The sequence below is a fragment of the Petromyzon marinus genome, chromosome 33 (assembly GCF_048934315.1).
Source record: "Petromyzon marinus isolate PM22_M1 ecotype Great Lakes invasive population chromosome 33, UKy_Petmar_22M1.pri1.0, whole genome shotgun sequence".
NCBI lineage: Eukaryota > Metazoa > Chordata > Hyperoartia > Petromyzontiformes > Petromyzontidae > Petromyzon > Petromyzon marinus.
The window spans coordinates 12591113-12608398 of NC_133699.1; the positions used below are offsets into that span (position 1 = coordinate 12591113).

General features: G+C 47.1%; 1 protein-coding gene across 1 annotated transcript in view; it reads right to left on the bottom strand.

Annotated features, from left to right (window-relative positions):
• Positions 1-762: 762 nt before the first annotated feature.
• LOC116948486 (polypeptide N-acetylgalactosaminyltransferase 2) overlaps positions 763-17286 on the bottom strand; it is a 75550-nt gene continuing 59026 nt past the window's right edge. Inside the window, exons 9-16 of the mRNA XM_032965204.2 lie at positions 16224-16311; positions 15373-15476; positions 14554-14680; positions 11438-11530; positions 10923-11006; positions 10446-10572; positions 10191-10310; positions 763-8001 (exon numbers count right to left, since the gene is read on the bottom strand). Coding sequence (XP_032821095.1) covers positions 7846-8001; positions 10191-10310; positions 10446-10572; positions 10923-11006; positions 11438-11530; positions 14554-14680; positions 15373-15476; positions 16224-16311 — 899 coding nt within the window. The 3' untranslated portion in view covers positions 763-7845. The remainder of the gene's footprint in view (positions 8002-10190; positions 10311-10445; positions 10573-10922; positions 11007-11437; positions 11531-14553; positions 14681-15372; positions 15477-16223; positions 16312-17286) is intronic.

Consider the following 17286-nt stretch of genomic DNA (forward strand, 5'->3'; position numbering starts at 1 on the left):
TGAGCATTGGAGTCCAGTTTACCATGGGAGTGCAGCTGGACATGGGAGTCCAGTTTACCATGGAAGTCCAGTTGAGCAAGGGAGTCAATTTACCATGGGAGTCCAGTTTACCATCATAATATAATGAATAATAATTTATACTTATGAAGCGCGTTTCACCCAGAGGTCGCAAGGCGCTGCACAGAGCTACAAGCAAGCAAGTAAAGAACTAACGCAGGCTCGTGACAACCAAAGGTACAAATACCCCTCCACACTCCCAAAACACAGCCAGTTTAATCACGAAGAAATGCCTTTCAATAACAAAAATGTCTTAAGGCGGGAGTCCAGATTACCAAGGGAGTCCAGTTTTTTTTACCGAATTCGAAAAAAAAATGATCTTCTTATTACTTCGGTTTGGCGACCCCTGCTCTAGGCCCAGGTTTAGTGCGGCCAAGATGCTTGAGGTGCCGGATTGAAGTCGAGCGGTGGGGCCTCGTGTGTCGCGTCCAGCCCTGCCATCACCCGACTCGAGAACAAATGAAGCGTCGCCCATTCATGATTTAGCAACTGAAGAGAAATAACCAGAAAGATGGAAAGGCATCCCGAGGGGTTAAGTGCAACACAAGCAGCCGAACGAAAATTTTGTTTATAATTGGAAGAAAAACGTGGACAAAATGTCCCCACTGAACACACAAACATTACATTTAAAATACAGTACTCAAGTATATTATACACATGTGCATTCATGACAGGAATTTATACTAAGCACTCTTTACAAGGACCGAGAATTAGAATCTTTATTCATACTGGAGGAATCCGATGAGCTACAAAGCTCTTTTTCACAGACGTTCAGTAGGGGTGCGTCAGAAAGTTACAAGAAGCAAAAGGAACAGAAGATTATTTTATTATACATTTGTAAAACAAAAATGTATATACATATAGGCGACAACCCAATGTATTAATAATGGAAAATACTCTGTATTTTTTTATGAAAACCCCAACATTGAAATTTCATACCCTTTGCAAACTAAGAGCACACATCAGAAATATTTTAAATGTTAGCAACACAATTTATCCAGTTGCACCTCGCGATGTGATGTCCATGTTATAATGCTTGAGATTACAAACTACCACGTGTCACGCAAAATGTTATACACAGCCTGGCAGTGCCAATTAAGATGAAAATTGACAGTGGAATACATTGTGTTAGATGTTTCAATAAACCTGAACTCATTCTTAACTCAATTGGTCGGTATCCCGAGCCCGAATTAAAAGTTTTTGGCTGAAAATGTTTAAATTACCTTTTCCAGTCATCTCATACACCCACGCGTTGTGTTAATATGTACATAAAAAACAACTGACGCAGCAAAATTGTTGTGTTCTGTATTACGTAATGGTCTGTCTATAAAAGTTCTCCCATTATATGAGCAAGTCGTCTCCAGTGAAACTTGCGAGGAGTGGGATCTGCCCAGGGGTTTTTTTTTTGCTTCATTTTCAACTTTTCCAAGTCCGGGTGCCTACCCCATCCCCCAACGGAGTAATAAAGCTAACACCATAGTTAACAACCACATAGTCAACAATGTAAAAAAAAAACACAGACAGGCACCCAAACACATTGCCGGGAAGATCGTTCTATTCGCGTGTGAATCGACCCCGACGGGTTTGTCTCGTTGTTATGCTCGTAATGCAGGTTACAGCTGTGTTGGCAGGCTCCAGAAGCACCCTTTGAAAGGTACAAAAGTGCACCCGTGCCCGCAATCCATACGTGGACCCCGTACAAGGGTGCCACTTTTTGATATACGTGAACACATTTATAAATCCCGTTACTGGTTTCTTACGAGACTCCGGACTTGAAATATCCGCGTATTGATTGGCCGAGGTGGAACAATTACATGACCCCCACGTTTGAGTGACATCACTCCGCTGGTTAATTCGTTTTTTTCTTATTGTGGGGTGGGGGGGCGTCCACAACAAATCCGCGAGATATCAATGACCTCAGCTTACATGTCATTGGAAGTTGTAAGGAAATCACACCGGCTATGTTGGACCAAGTGTATCAGAGGAGTTAAAAGACGTTGTTTTCTGTATAAATGATCCATATTATTGTCGTGGGGTAGCCGTAAATACATCACCAAATCGTTTGGCGGTCACTCATAGCGAGATGCACTGTGCGCCCATCCCACTAACATCTATCTCAATGGTGAACATCTTCCCATGCATTGTAGACCCTAATTTAATTCAGGAACACATCTGGTGGTTGCACCACTCTCAAATTAAGCCGCATTGCCGTGAGGTGGGGGGAGGGCATATATTTAATGAAATGAGGTACTCACAAATGCCCTAGTCCTGAAACTTGCCCATCTGTAACTCCTTCCAAAACGATGTAGCCATAATGTAAATGTAACCTGCTGACATGTCTGATGTAGAGAAGACCCTCTTTTTTTTAAATAGCCACAGAAATAATTGTAACTCTTGGCCACCAATATTTGTTCAATGGTCAAATATAATGGAGGCCCAATGATCGTAGAGCAGGTGTGGCGAGTTGGTTATTGAACGCAGCACGACGCTCCTCGTGTGGCAGAGCAAGCAGGTCGACCGTGATCCACACGCACGCTCACCCTCGCGTTCCTATGGCCGCAGCTCGATCAGACTGACCACAATGCTGATGAACCGTGCTACGAAATTCATAATCAAGCTCAATAAAAGCATTTGGTCTGGCTTTGAGACACACACCGCCGTGGGCATCTGCATGACATATTGGCCGTGTCTCTAGTGGGGAACAAATTACTTTTCAACGACCTCCTAATCACTTAACAATCACGGCCCTGTACACACTTGCTTACATGGGCCTAAACCTGTGAAAAATGTTTTTACCAACCACGTGGAGGCCATGTGGGTACATGTGGGTACATAGCCTTATGGCCCAGGCAAATCACAGAAGTGCAGTGGCTTGCAAACCTTGACAATAAAAAATGTATGTTGCATATCCCAAAGGTGGCGATGTATTAAATATAAACCATTTTAAAATACACGAAAACATTTTGAACCGAAATGCACAAACACCCCGGCGCTGACCTTCATCACTTGTATGCCTAAGTTGATGGCCTAAATTAGGAGCGTGGTTCGTTTTGTGCAAGAGAGTCCCACTACTGCACTGACATGCACAATTTTCGTGTGCAAGGAGTAAAACGACTCTCCATGCGGTGAGTACGGACGGGTTGTGCTTGTGAGTCTTGGGTTGGCCGCCACTGAAAAGGCAATCTCACGACCTTTCAGTATGCCAAGAAAACACTTCGTAAGTTTATTCGGTATTTATACACTTTAAAAATATAACTTACAATGGTTTGTTTATACGTGACTATAAACTCCCACAATTTTCCGGAAGGCAGATGGACTTTTAGAAACACCAAAACATTACTATAAAAGGCAGAAATAAAAGCATACACAGAATTTAAAAAAAACAATAAAAATTCCTTAATTTCAATCGAAAACAAAGTAAACAGCAAGGACAGAATATTGGCAATAATTATAATCGGGGGTTAAAATTACGCATTTGTAATAACCCTAACCAGGTAGCAGTATACCACCAAGAAATCTTAACATTGTCAGATGTTTAAACCGTGTGTTATCCACTTGCACCATCTCAGGCCAACACTTCTGTTCGGACAGCATTTGTAAACATTTAACTGTAGCATATCCATGACGTATCCACACACCGCGTTAGCTTCCAGTGTTGTTTGCATTCAACATACGAACAATTCGGTTTTATGCCCAAGAACATCCAATTCTTCGTCTGTTGTTCAAATTGCAAATACAACTCTTAAAAGATGTTCACATGATGACATTTACGCTAGCGCTCTGATACAAACCGCTGTTACAATACATTACTACATACAGCCTCGGCCCAGCTGCTGGCAACTAGCATTGGCGTAGCCCATTCTTACAATCCCATTCACATAGAGATAACATTATGAACAAAACAAAAATACCTCCAAGATTGTTTGACATTCTCAGAATCAATGGAGGGGAGGCTATTATGGCAGCATGTGCATATGGGATGGTAAACAATGGAAAAGGAGATTGTAACCATGTTTGCTTATTACTCTGGGTGTAATTTTTCATACCCAGATGTGTTTTCACGATCGTGTTGCAAGTATAATGAGCACAATTTTGCATAAATTGAAGTGGTCATTCTATGAAAAGCCTGCGACATCACCATGGGAATGTGGAATTTCCATCGCTAGCTAAGGGAAGAATACAGAGCAGGTTGCGTTAGTAGACAAACTTACCAGGCTTAGTTTAATCATGTATTTGCTATCTTTGTTAATCGAACCATCAAATTATTTGTCCCACGTTCAATCCCCCCCCCCCCCCAAATAAAGAAATCAAAGGAGATGACGGGGGAATCTTCCATCTTGGCGGTGCCCACGATGTCTCGATAGATATGGACAACATAACTCCAAAGGTTTTATTTAGGGAGTCTGGCGCAGCCAGGATCATATAGCCAACGTGACAACAGTATTGGTGCTATTGAATTGTGTGTGCTGATCCAATCTACCAACCCAGGACGGTCTAGGAGCTCTCTTCCTGGAGAGCTGAATGATCATCCAGGGCATCGGACACACCATAGCCACGTCAATATAACATGGAGATGAAATCCTTGGATTACATTTCTTGAAGAGTGGAAGGCTTCATTGGGTTTGCTTAATTATTCTTTCATTTGCTTTTGCAGAGGGTCTAGTAGAGATAGCAAAAGAATCTTGAAGGCTTGTCCCTTCAAAATACAGCCTGTGCTTTATTAGCATCCTGCTGTTCAGGGTCTCAGAACTCGAAATGGTGCTTGAAGTGGAGGCGGCTCTGTGGTACCGTGGCCATGAGGCTGAAGCGCAAAGTTGAATGGATCGTGTCGGCCGAGACACGCGACAAAACTCGAAAGCAGCGAGAGCCATCTCCTCCTGCCTCCGACAGAAAAGCATTTCCACTTGTTGGGCTGAGAGCGTGCGTTGCGATGGCCTCGGGTGGTGTGGTACAAACTGCGGAGGTGGCATCACTCGCAATGGGCCAGACGTGGTCATTTTTCACTGGAAGCAGGACTCTCCATGTTGTGAGAGACTCCCCCCCCCCCCTAGACACTGGAAACACTGAAGTGGGGGGGGGGGGGTCTGACTTGGAGAGTTGAGTGGAAAGCACCCTCATAGACCACCTTAGCTCCATTATCATAACTATGCAATTCAGAACCAAAAAAACTAGAAATTAACTATTCTAATTCAATTAATTTCAATCAACATTCTGATCGTTACATTTAATGGATTAAACTCAAGTTCTGCCATGAAGCTAACTTGAAACGTATTCATAAAAATTAATGTGCATGTGAACATACTGTAGTTGGCTCGATAGCTTTGTCCACATTGAATGGTGTGCAGACAAGTTAAATTGTTGGGAGAGAGTCATTCCATAGTAAAGGTGGCTAGAGTGGGCACCTTTGTGCCTGCTCAACAAAACTCTCTTAAGACCGTGCCTGGGCCAGCAGTGGGATTGATACGCGTAATGTCACAAGACTCTCTGCAGGTGGCGACAATGACCAATAACATCTCAATACTACACAGAAAGTGTAAGCAATTTCATCGTGCTGCTTGTTGCGGGCCACGTGATATTTTGGCCAATTGGACCTGTGCTCGGAATTTGTGTGAAAAAAAACTGAAACGGACGGCACGAAGAAAATTAAACACATCCTTTGTAATGACATTCCGTCGATTCTCACCGGGAATAAAATGCATTTCGTAATGACAAAAAAAAGTCGAGTGAGTGGTAGAAGAGAGTGGTATATTCTCAACAGGTAACCCACAAACGTCGGGGCGCGTGGCATTCCAAAATCAATTTACAATTCCATTCAAAACTTGCACCCAAAAAAAAATTCCTGCCGGATTAGAGTTTAAAGCTAGTTTAAAGAGTTTTGTTCTAGTAAGCCACTTCATGAAAAAAGAAGAGTACATTGAAAAAAAAAACTAACATGCAAAAAATGACACACACGTACAGTCGGAGCAAAAAGCGCAATGCTTAAAAACCCCCTTAAGACAGGAACTTAGTGTAAGATTTCGGCGAAGATGTAAGTTTCCTTAATTTGGCAAGCGACCCCCTATAGCATACAGACACTTCAAAAAGATCTTTAGAAGTAAGCCGAAAGCGCGGCGAGTTTTCGGCAGAATTAGCACGCGGTTCTAAGCGGGTCGATTTAAGCGAGACGTGCTTTGAACCGCTCACAGAAACAGAATTGGCTTTTTGACTCGGCTGGTATGAATTTTCTAACAAACACAGGGGGCTTGCAATCACTGTCAGCATGGATCGTGATTGAACAAACCTCGCAATGCGTTTCTGATGTTGAATCTTTGGAAAATCGGACACGGTTTGTAATGTCTCGCAAATCCCGAATGAAATATGGCGAAACATTTTGTGTTTTTTAAATGAGTGGTCAAGTGCCCCCACCCCCCCCCACCCCCCATCAAGTGGAAAGGAGCATTCGTGATCACATGGTCGTTCATCAACAAATCAAAAGCAACGCTCGCACGGTCACCGCACTATCCTTTCTAAGTGTAATGGTGCGTTCACTTGGTTAAGGCTAACCCCCCCATGGGGTCACAAATGCATGCGTGCGACTGGTCATCCTACCCTTGCGCCATGCAGCAGAGTCAAAGGGACGTGACCTTTGTCCAAAGCAGATCACAATTGCACGTGTATGGGGTCAGCTTGAGAAACGCGTGCAGGTGCCACTACTGAACTGTCAACAAGCTAAATTGCTCAACATCGGCAGAAATACGGCTTTCGTGGATTTCTAAAGGATCAAATGAAAAGTGTCTTATGGGTCAATACATGAATGCAAAGCAGCGGAGAATGGAGATTTGCTGTATTGTGGGTGTTCTTATAGTACACTGGGCGACTGCATGCGCATTTGTTATGTGACTAGAGTAGCTTCCCGAAGAGCTAACTGCAGTCCTGCTCCTTACCTCAATAAAAATAATATTTAACCAAAATAGAGTAATTTTACAATTCACGTTGACTTTGATTATGCTGCTTCTTGTAATGTACACTCGGCCACTGCAATGTGTTGCACGTTAAGCACATAATACAGGGCTTTGCATTGATTTATTGTCCCATAAGTCAGCAAAGAGATGCTATGTGTTTGTACACATGTACACATGAGTGCACGTGTGTGTATGTACAGTATAAAAACAGGGCTGTGGAGGGAGGTGGACGTGAGGCGTTGCCAGCAGTGGTTGAATTGTAGTAAGGGTGCTGCTGCAAGCAACGGGACGAAAAAAAATTCCACTCAATCCAAGCCCAGCTCAACAGGCCATGCCGGGGTAAATTGGGTGTGACAGACAGTTAACACACAGGGCCACGTGGCACGCTGGGATATTTACCGTGCGCGCTGGCGCGGCACGAGAAAAACCGCGTACGGGAGAGGGCACCGTGGCCCTGAGACGTGGCGCGCAAATTGGGCGGTACGCAAGAAGCAACTGTACAATGGAGCAAGACGAGTGGTTTAAAGTGAAACACCTCCTCCAGGTGCAGCCGAGATCCGGCCGCAGCTCGTAAAGTCGCAGTCACACGGGGGTTAGTTTCCGAGCAGATTCTCCCTCCTTCAGCTTGCACGAAACCGCGATTATTTACAATTTGTGCAAAAACAATTACAATAAACGTTAACCAAAGGCGATATTGAACCACGGGCCACACGGGACGGAATCGCGCACGGCCGAGTGAGCTGTGCCACGACCGTTGGGGGGAGGAATATGGCGATTTTGGCAAATGGCGGAAAATTTTGATGGAAGCGGCCGCTTCCCCGAGCCCCTTACAATTCAAAGCCACTGGTTACTGGTTGAGGTTGAGCGTAAACTTCCACTGCTGCGTGATGGAGGGGCTGCACACCTCCACGGTGAGACCACCCGCCTTGGCGTTCTTGCTGTCAAGGCACAGGTTTGTGCCCACGTGCCTCAGCTTGCTGTTGTTTTCTATTTGCTCCCATTTCTGCACAAGGGGTTTGAGAGGACGGTAAGAGGTGGAAGGGTTAGGGGGCGGAGACGGACGCGCGCAGCAGGTGCGGGTACGAGAGGGGCTGCTGAAGAAGTGGTGATTAAGTCTTCTCAGGCTGTTCTCTGACAAGGCGACGGCACCGCTCGCTGCGAGAGTTAAGCGGAAATTTCCGTCTCATCGTGTAATAACAAGAGCGCCACTGGAACATTGAGATGAATAAAGCATGGATCAACAATGTATTGATAGGAATACCAACGGAGGTGGCAACAGATTAACTGTTCAAGTTTACTATTGGGGCTAACGTCCTCGGCTATGGTCAACGCAATAACATTCGCACAAGCGGCTGTCTCATCACGTTTTGACGAGGCCATTTTGAATCACCCAGACAGCTCAATGACAGCTGGCCAACGGCGGGAGCACGCCTGGAATTCAGCAGTGGGCGTCAATGTGTTATGCCCTGGCTCGCCAGGAGATGGCAGTGCAGCAAAAATGGGGACATGTTAAAAAGTATTTATAGATATTACTGGTAGGAACCTCCTGGTTCCACCAGCCCACAGGGGATTATTGTGTCCGTCCGTCGTGCATCTAAAAATGGGAGGGGTGGGGGCTGGGTGGAGAGGGGAGGGTGGGGAGGGGAGGGAGGGGCTGGGTGGGGAGGGAGGGGCTGGGTGGGGAGGGGAGGGGCTGGGTGGGGAGGGTGGGGAGGGGAGGGGCTGGGTGGGGAGGGGAGGGGCTGGGTGGGGAGGGTGGGGAGGGGAGGGGCTGGGTGGGGAGGGGCTGGGTGGGGAGGGGCTGGGTGGAGAGGGCTGGGTGGGGAGGGGCTGGGTGGTGAGGGGCTGGGTGGGGAAGGCGGCCACGGCACACACGAGGGGGTGGGTGGCCACCAACCACGTCCGGCCATCTTCACGACATTTTCCCCTCCACGTGGAGAATCAACAACATGCGTTTGGAGTATGCGGCTGCTCTCAATCGCTACTTTATAAGCCGCCAATTCGTGGGTATTGTACTCTTTTTTTTTGAGAAACAGCTTTTTTATTTCTCTCCACCATCCCAGGTCCCCACTCGGTCCCCACCCTTCACGCCGGCTTGTACCCACCCTCACAGTCGGGCATGTTTGCGGAATACACCACGTGGTGCCGCCGTTGACCCTGCCCACTGACCGAGCAACCCAAACTTTCCTATCAGCTCCCTCCGCAGGAGAACGTGTTTTTCAACGGTTTACCGTAACTTGACTCCTATGTTTGTCGTGGTCAAATCTTGTAATCAAAAGTTAGTCTACTTCCTGTTGTCCAATGGAATTCCACATTTTGCACACGTACTCAGATCCGGTGACAATGCATGCCTGTATCAAAATCGGCATCAATTAATTAACTAGCTCTTTTAAAGCAATTAATATTTAGCATGGATGGCTGATTAATTAAATATTTATTTGGATGGGTCAAAAACGCCGTGGTCCCTAAACTCTGGAATCGCCTCGCCCAAGAAGCAGGCGCCACGTGTCTCTTGTGATCAAGATGTCGTCCACTTCCCGTTGTCCAATCGAGTTATTTACTTTTTAGTGCACTTTAAAATAAAACCGTTGTTTTTAAAACACTTTTTTTTAAGGAGTTTATTTATTTGACCAGGTAAGGCCCACTGAGCTATACAGCTCTTTTTCAGAAGCGACCTGGCTACCGCAAATGATGGCTCAACGAAGCGGCTTATCACGTGTGGACATTTATAGCAGCCAAATACTCTAAACGCATTTTTCTAAATGCGGAGGGAAAAACCGGAGGACCCGGAGAAAAATACAAGTGAATGCGGGGAGAACATGTATACTCCAAATATAAAGGCATCAGGGTTGGGATCGAACCCACGACCCCATGCATACCAAGTGACATAGTTAACATCTCACTGTTTGGGATAGTGCTTTTTCCCCCTCCCACATGCAGACTCATTAATTGGCCGATGACACCCTCATATATAGAGGGCCACAGAGCTTGGGCAATTTTTGGTACCGAACTCATTCCGTGCCTGCCTTTCCCGCTTATCTGTGGTTCCTCCTCGCGCCTCTGAGACATTCTCTCAAGGAGAGTGAGCGAAAACTGTGCCTGTTACAAGTTGAAATGATGATGATGGACAGCTAACGCCAGTGACTCACAGAGGCAGCTGTTGTTGTAAGGGTGTGTGGGGGTTGACCTCACCTGTCGGCTGTCATTCTCCCTGCAAACCTGGAGCTTGAGGAGGCCTCCAGGTATGCGGTCGGTCACCGTCAAGCACAGATCAATGTGCTTCAATGACTTCTCCTTGGTGAAGGCCCATTCCTGTTGCATGCGCACACACGTGCGCCCGCACACACACACAGCCCACAACGTTAAGCCACCTGGTCGCGATCAGGTGGTCTCCCGCCCCGTCTGCTCTCTACCCCAGGGGCCCTGTGGCAGGCCCTGGAGACTCACCTGGTTGCCGCCAGCGTTGTGGCACTCGTAGACCCCCACGGTGCCATCGGCGAAGTGGCCCATGGTGTCCAGGCAGTTGGCTCCTTGCTGCAACGCCCCGAACGCCACGTCCTGCTTATCCGGAACCCTGGGGGGTCAGAGGGCAGCGACAAGACACAGCAGAGGCAACGCACGTCATCAGCTTGTCCACGCCCATCGCACTTCTCTCCTGGGTTCTGCTCCCACCGCTCAAACCGCTCCCTCGACGTTTCTACACAAGGCCTAGCTTTGTGCGAGACCCCTACGCCGTGGCATCCCACAAGGTTCCATCTGTGGCCCTCTTGCTCAACGCGATAAAAATTCTCCTCACACTCGGCAAAACCGTCCGCTTACACGCAGTGCAGGTTTGTAACAGATGCTCGCTCACAGCGATTACCCCGATAGCCTGCAAGGCTTCACGGAGAAATGTTTGTGCGTGTGTTTGTGTGTGCACGAGACCTGAGCTCAGGGTAGACATTATCCAGGTACCACTTGAAGGGCTTGCATTTCAGTTTCTCTCGGAGCTCCAACCGGCCCTGAATGCTTTAAACACACAGCAGCAGAGTTATTTGTTAATAACCTGGACGATAAACGTCGACGGCTCAGTTTAACCCTGCGAATCTACAGCTTCTAATGCAGGGATAGTGAAGCAAGGCTTCTCGCTGCCACCGCACAGCTCGAAAATAATCGTCAGCCGTAAATTTTATGCGAAAAAAATTATAATCTTGAGCCACGCGGGTAAACCGGTCACCTAAAACAACGGCGCAATGATGACAAATCACCCTAGATTTATGCACGTTCAAATAACCCGGAATGGTGACCACTAAATCGGGCGTGCGTGGAACATTATATTTTTGAACTGTCAGCAGCAGCGACCGCATGCTGGACCCACGTCACACGCCGCTGTCAGTCAATTAACCCCCCCCCCGCGTTACGCCCCAGTTCAGAGAGAGTCGAAACATGGGGCTGTTTACTTTCCAAAGGAGACGCTCCTCGCAGAGGGCACCGCCGCGTAGTAGAAGTTCTTGTACTCGTCCATCCATACCTCGGCCGCTCTCCGCGTGTTCCTGCGACAAAAAAAAAGTTCCGCGTGCGACAGCGGAGGGGCGAGAGGATAGGGGATGAGGGGCCGCATCGCGCTCGGTCACCCTTGTCATCAAAGCCACGAATGACAACTGGGTTTTGCTCGTTGCTTACGCGAAGCCCCTGTGTTTCATGGGGTGGCCGTCAACATGCCCCAGTTCCTCATCAGAGAGAGAGGGGGTAGAGGAGCGTGAAGAGGGCGAGCCGTGGAAACTCGGCAACAGCGTAAGAGACCAGTGGCACGGGTTTTGTCTCACCGGCGGCCCGCCAACGTTGCTCCGTTACATCACGCAGATGCGGAGCGCGTCAAGAGCTGCCGTGAGAAACGTATAAACAAAGATATGTAATAACCTACTTGCTGTACTACTTCTTACAGAACAAGGGAGAAAATGACCTCCCCACTACCCACCGATTGCCTGTCACAACCACGCCGGCACCGAGCATGAAGTTACATTTTCATTGCAAGAACGAAAGACTTTACGGTGCTGTCGTCGGCACGGACAACAAACACTCCCTTCCACTTCCATCGCTAACATTGCGCCAAAAGATGGAGATACGGTCTGGTCTCCAATAACGTGGTAGCTGAAGAACAGCTCGTTGTGGACAAATGTTACGCCGAGGCAGCCGTACAACCGCTTATTCCTACTCGCGCGACGCGTTATATCCAATTGCCATCCGCATTATAAAGACGTGTTTCCCTAACACATTCATCGCGTTGTATCCAATTCACGGTATGAAAACAACACGCGGCGTGAGAGCAGAACGGGACTGCACTTCTTCTCTTCTTTAGGGCGGTGTCATTGACGAACGCGTCCAACAGAGGGACGCGTCCGCCAGATGCTCAACAGGCACCGAGAACGTTTCAATGACAATGTCGTCATCATGGTACACGCGGATGCATTGCACACTTGGTGGGTGCGGGTGAATGCTTGTCCCCCCCCCTTCGTGCTAATTAACAGAATCATCTTCAGCAGAATCCTGTTTGGGGAAATTTGTCCTCATTTTTATTTCAGTGTTCAAGTGGAAACTAAAGTGCCCAAAAACCCATACATGATGGGATATCGCTCAGATATGCTGCCAGAGTCTATACCGTACTACTATCCGTCATCAGCAGAGGGCGGTATACCACTGGTAAGACCACCTCTTCTGTACTTAACTCACCTCACCTGGCATAGTCAATTAAGGACATCTCACTGTCTCCATGTGATTTGCTTGTTAGTTTCGATGTAGTTCTTTGTTCACCAAAGTTCCTGTGCCCGATACCATTGCAATCATTGAAGATTTGTCCAACAAGGATTGAATGCTGATGTACCAGCCCTGGCGAGACACTACCTCACCAATACATACGCGGAATATAACATTCTACAATATAACATTCTACAAACAAACTGAAGGCACCCCAATGGGTTCTTCCTTATCTCCAGTTGTTGCCAATATTTTCACGGAAAAATTTGAGACGGACGCCATCCAGGCATCCACTCTACGCCCGTCCTTGTGGAAGAGGTACGTGGATGACACGTTTGTCATCTGGCCACATGGCCGACCGGCTCTGAACCAATTCCTCAATCACATCAATTCCATACACCCAGCCATCAAATTCACCATGAAGGTAGAAAACGATGGCAAGCTACCTTTCTTGGATGTCCTAATCAAAAAGAGACCTACCTAAAACCTGACTCCCACCACCATCCATCTCAGAAGAATTCCCTCATCAAACTCTACAGCTCAATGTATCTCCGACCATGAACACTCAAACACGTACACCAGGCTCTCAAGGTGAATGGATACTCTGACTACACAATCCGCAAAGCCAATCAAAACCATCACCTTGCCATACATAGCAGGGGCCACCAAAAATATTTCCAAAATCATGAACAAACACAAGATCCAGGTCCGATTTAACACAGTACATAAACTTTGTGATCTGATCCCATCTGTGAAGGACAAAATCCCTGACATGCAATATCCCGGCGTCTACAAACTAAGCTGTATCTGCGGCAGCAGTTACATTGGGCAAACTAAGCGACATGTCTCGGACCGTGTTCGTCAGCATAAGGCAGATTTGAAACACGGTAGGACCAATACTTCTGCCTTGGCTGATCATTATTTTAATGCGGCTGGCTCACATGAAATGTATTTCTCTAAGATTAAGGTACTTTGAAAACCCACTGGCTATCAACAAAGATTAGTTCATGAAGCCATCCATACATACCGACATAGACACAATTTCAACCCAGAAGATGGGTACAAACTCAGCAATCACTGGATGGACGTTATCAAACATTCAAAGTCATAACTGGCTGTAATGTTTCCCTTTAATTGGTGGAAGCCCACCACGAGTACCATCATTACCCACTACTACCATCACGTCTAGCAGCAACCTCCACCGTCAACAGTGTGAGTGTGTAAAGCGAGGTGCAATGATTACCTGGCAGCCCTTTAATTGGTGGAAACCCACCACCAGTGCCATCGTTGCCCACGACTACCATCACTTACATTAACATAAGCTTCCCCGTCCATGCTGCTGACACTTGGGCTACGTCCATTTTAAATCTTTATAAACAGTTGGCCTTTAGAGGCTAACCCACCTTTTCCTGATGACGACCGCTTGTGTTGTGAGCAAAACGCCGTGGTTTTTAAAATTATTTTTATTCACTTTATTTTTATTTTTCTTCTATCTGCGAGACTTTACCAAAATAACCAAAGAATAGTGTAGCAACATACAATGTTGTATGCTCACGTGTTTATTGTACTTCCCCCGCATCTCGGATTAGCACGGTTGGCTATGTACGGTGCGAAAGAAGTCCAACATACACAGATTCCCACCTTCTCCAACTCGTATAGACCAGCATGGTGAAGTATGGCCAAATAACACTCACAACCCACACGGGCGTGGAGAGGGCCCTCATCTAGCAGCGAGTCTTTTTTGTTGTTGATGCAGTTGCTGAGCACAGGCCGCATTAGTCGCAGCACACTGGAGCCAGCCAAGGCTGTGGGTGTTCGTTACCTGGCGAACACGGTGCCACTGCCGCCGGGGAATGAGTAGGGGTGCTGCTTCCGGAAGACGTGGCCCACACGGCTGCACGGGATGATTTCCAGAGAACCACCGCACTGCCACACGCGGAACGAGATCTCTGCGCGTGGCGCGGAGCGTGCACGCACAGACACACACAGTGTGCACACACACGCATGCACGTAAATATAGAGCACGCAATGACAGCCGCCACTCGCCGCTTACTGACGGTGATGTCCCCGCAGCGCTCGTGCCAGGCTAATCTGAACTATTTAAACTAAACTATTTTTTTATTTCGCCAGGTAAGGCTCACTGAGCTATATAGATCGTTTTCAGAAGCGACCTGGCCATAAATGATAGCTCAACAAAGTCACTTATCAAGTGGAAATGTATCGCAGCCAAATACTCTAAACTAGGTGCTCTCATTAAGCGGGGGAGGCTTGCTGGCAGGTCACAGGACAGACCAAGGTGTTAACGGTTGACTTACTGAGATGACTGCAGATGATATTCCAGTGGTCATTACAAACTAATGGGGGGGGATCTATAATTAGATCACCCAATAAGTAAATATATAGTATTTTTTTTATTACTCGAACCCTTGGCATAGTTCCTGTTGGCTAAATTTCCCCAGGCTGAGCACCCTCTCATACTCAGAGAAGGCACCTATCACAGGCGTGATGTGTGCTGCCAAGCCTAACAGAAATTGGTTCAATAATGGACCACTCCAACTGCCCACAAAATTTTCACATCTAATTCTTATCCACCACTCCATCTCTTTCTGTCCACCAATATCTTCTGAACGCGTTTACCCACCAAGGTTTTCGCCGCCCCAGATGTCCATCATCATGTCATACTTCCCGAGCTCCTCAAAGTAAGCCTTTTCCATCACGAACAGACCCCCAGCAATCATAGGGGTCCTGCAGATCACACAGACACACGCATACGAACACAAAGATCCCCCGTTTAGTTTTTTTTTATACTGTCGGAGCAAAGGCCTTGTAGCGGGTTGCATAAAACATGTGAAGAGGAATCTTCCCTAATTTTTTCCCATGTAAATCAGTGCAGCTGAAGGGGCGAAATCACTTAACGTGTTTTATGCAACTGACCACCCATGCATAATGCATGGTAACTGAAATTTGAGGAGTGGAATGAGCTGTGCCGGCTTTGTGGTGAGCGGTGCACGGCAAGAGGTGTGTGGGGAGTGGTAGGTGGAGCGTACTGTATACAGTGCACAGTGCAGTCAGTTACAAGTGGTGAAGTGTAGGGAATACTGTGCAGTGGGTAATGCTGCACGGTTATGTAGAGTGGGGTGTGTGGTACACAGTGTGTGGGACACGGTGTGTGGTGAGCGATAGTGTAGTGGTTGGCGCGCTGCAATACGAACCTGGCGACCTGGGTTCGATTCTCACTCACGGCCAACACCAGTGACGATTATCTGAACCGATCCCGGGCCTCCCCTAGGTCGACTCAGCCTCAAATGAGTTATTGGTACAGTGTGTAAACATCGCCACTGGGGAGGCAAAGGTGGCCAGGCATGGTGCCAGTCACCCGTCCCCTCGTGTGCCGTGCAGTCCTTCGTAGGTGCTCGCTAACAGCACTTGCCCCAACAGTCTGTTACAGGCTATACACGGGATCTTTGTCTCTGGTGCAGCTGCCGCTTGTACCGGATAGGGGAGGTCGGTGTTGTCTGCCGGGCTTTCCTCTGCTCCGGGGTCAGGTAGTCCCACTTGAACACCAGGTTCCACTCGAAGCCTGCCAATGCAACGTCGGCGGTGGTCACTGAATCAGAATCTGAATTTATACTGGAGGAATCCGATGAGCTACAAAGCTCTTTGTCACAGATGTCGAGTAGGGGTAGGTCAAAAAGTTACAACAAACAAAACAAAAGCACAATAGGAATGCAAAGTAAAGGAAAGGTAGGAAAATCACTTTAAAAATTCAACTAAACTTTTTATTTTACCAGGTAAAGAAAGCCCACTGAGCTATTAACTTATTTTTCAGAAGCGACCTGGCCACACATGATAGTTCAATGGAGTGGCCTATCACGTGGAAATTCATAGCAAGCCAAATATTCTAAAATGCTGCGGTGCCCATTTTTTTTTGCCTGCATGCCAAACATAACCCAACAAGTAACCGGTGAGCCAAATGTGCCCAATCGTGCATGGTATGAAATTTATACGCTACATTTGAGCGTGCAGTGGTGGCGCATGGTAATTACGATTACAGTTGTGATGCAGAGTGTGTGTAAATGCAACCGCGTGCCAGGAGGCTGTGGAGCATGCGTTGTGGGGGAAACGGAGGCATCCGTGTGTGTACTCCATGCTAGCTGCTGCGACGGTGAATTAACATCTGTGAAAAATATCTTTCTAGGTCATCAGAATTCCTCCAGCATAAATATGCGGATTCATTAACATAATAATTTTATCTCACAATACGTGAATCGATTTGTGTGTGTAATAATCTTTGTGTATTTTTTCAAGTAATCGGTTCACGTGAACCTTCCAGCTACTAAAGGGCACTAATTTATAAACTCCAAAAAAACCCAAAAGCGATTCTTGAATCAAACCGTGACCCATGAAACGTAACAAAATGCAAGGTGTTCTCAAAACAGTGGGCTAACTCAGGGGTGCAGTGCCTCGGCAGATTCCTTTTCTTAACAAAACAAAAATCCACTATTTACATTTAGCCCCATTACCACCTGTAATGGGGTGACTGCCCAACACTTGG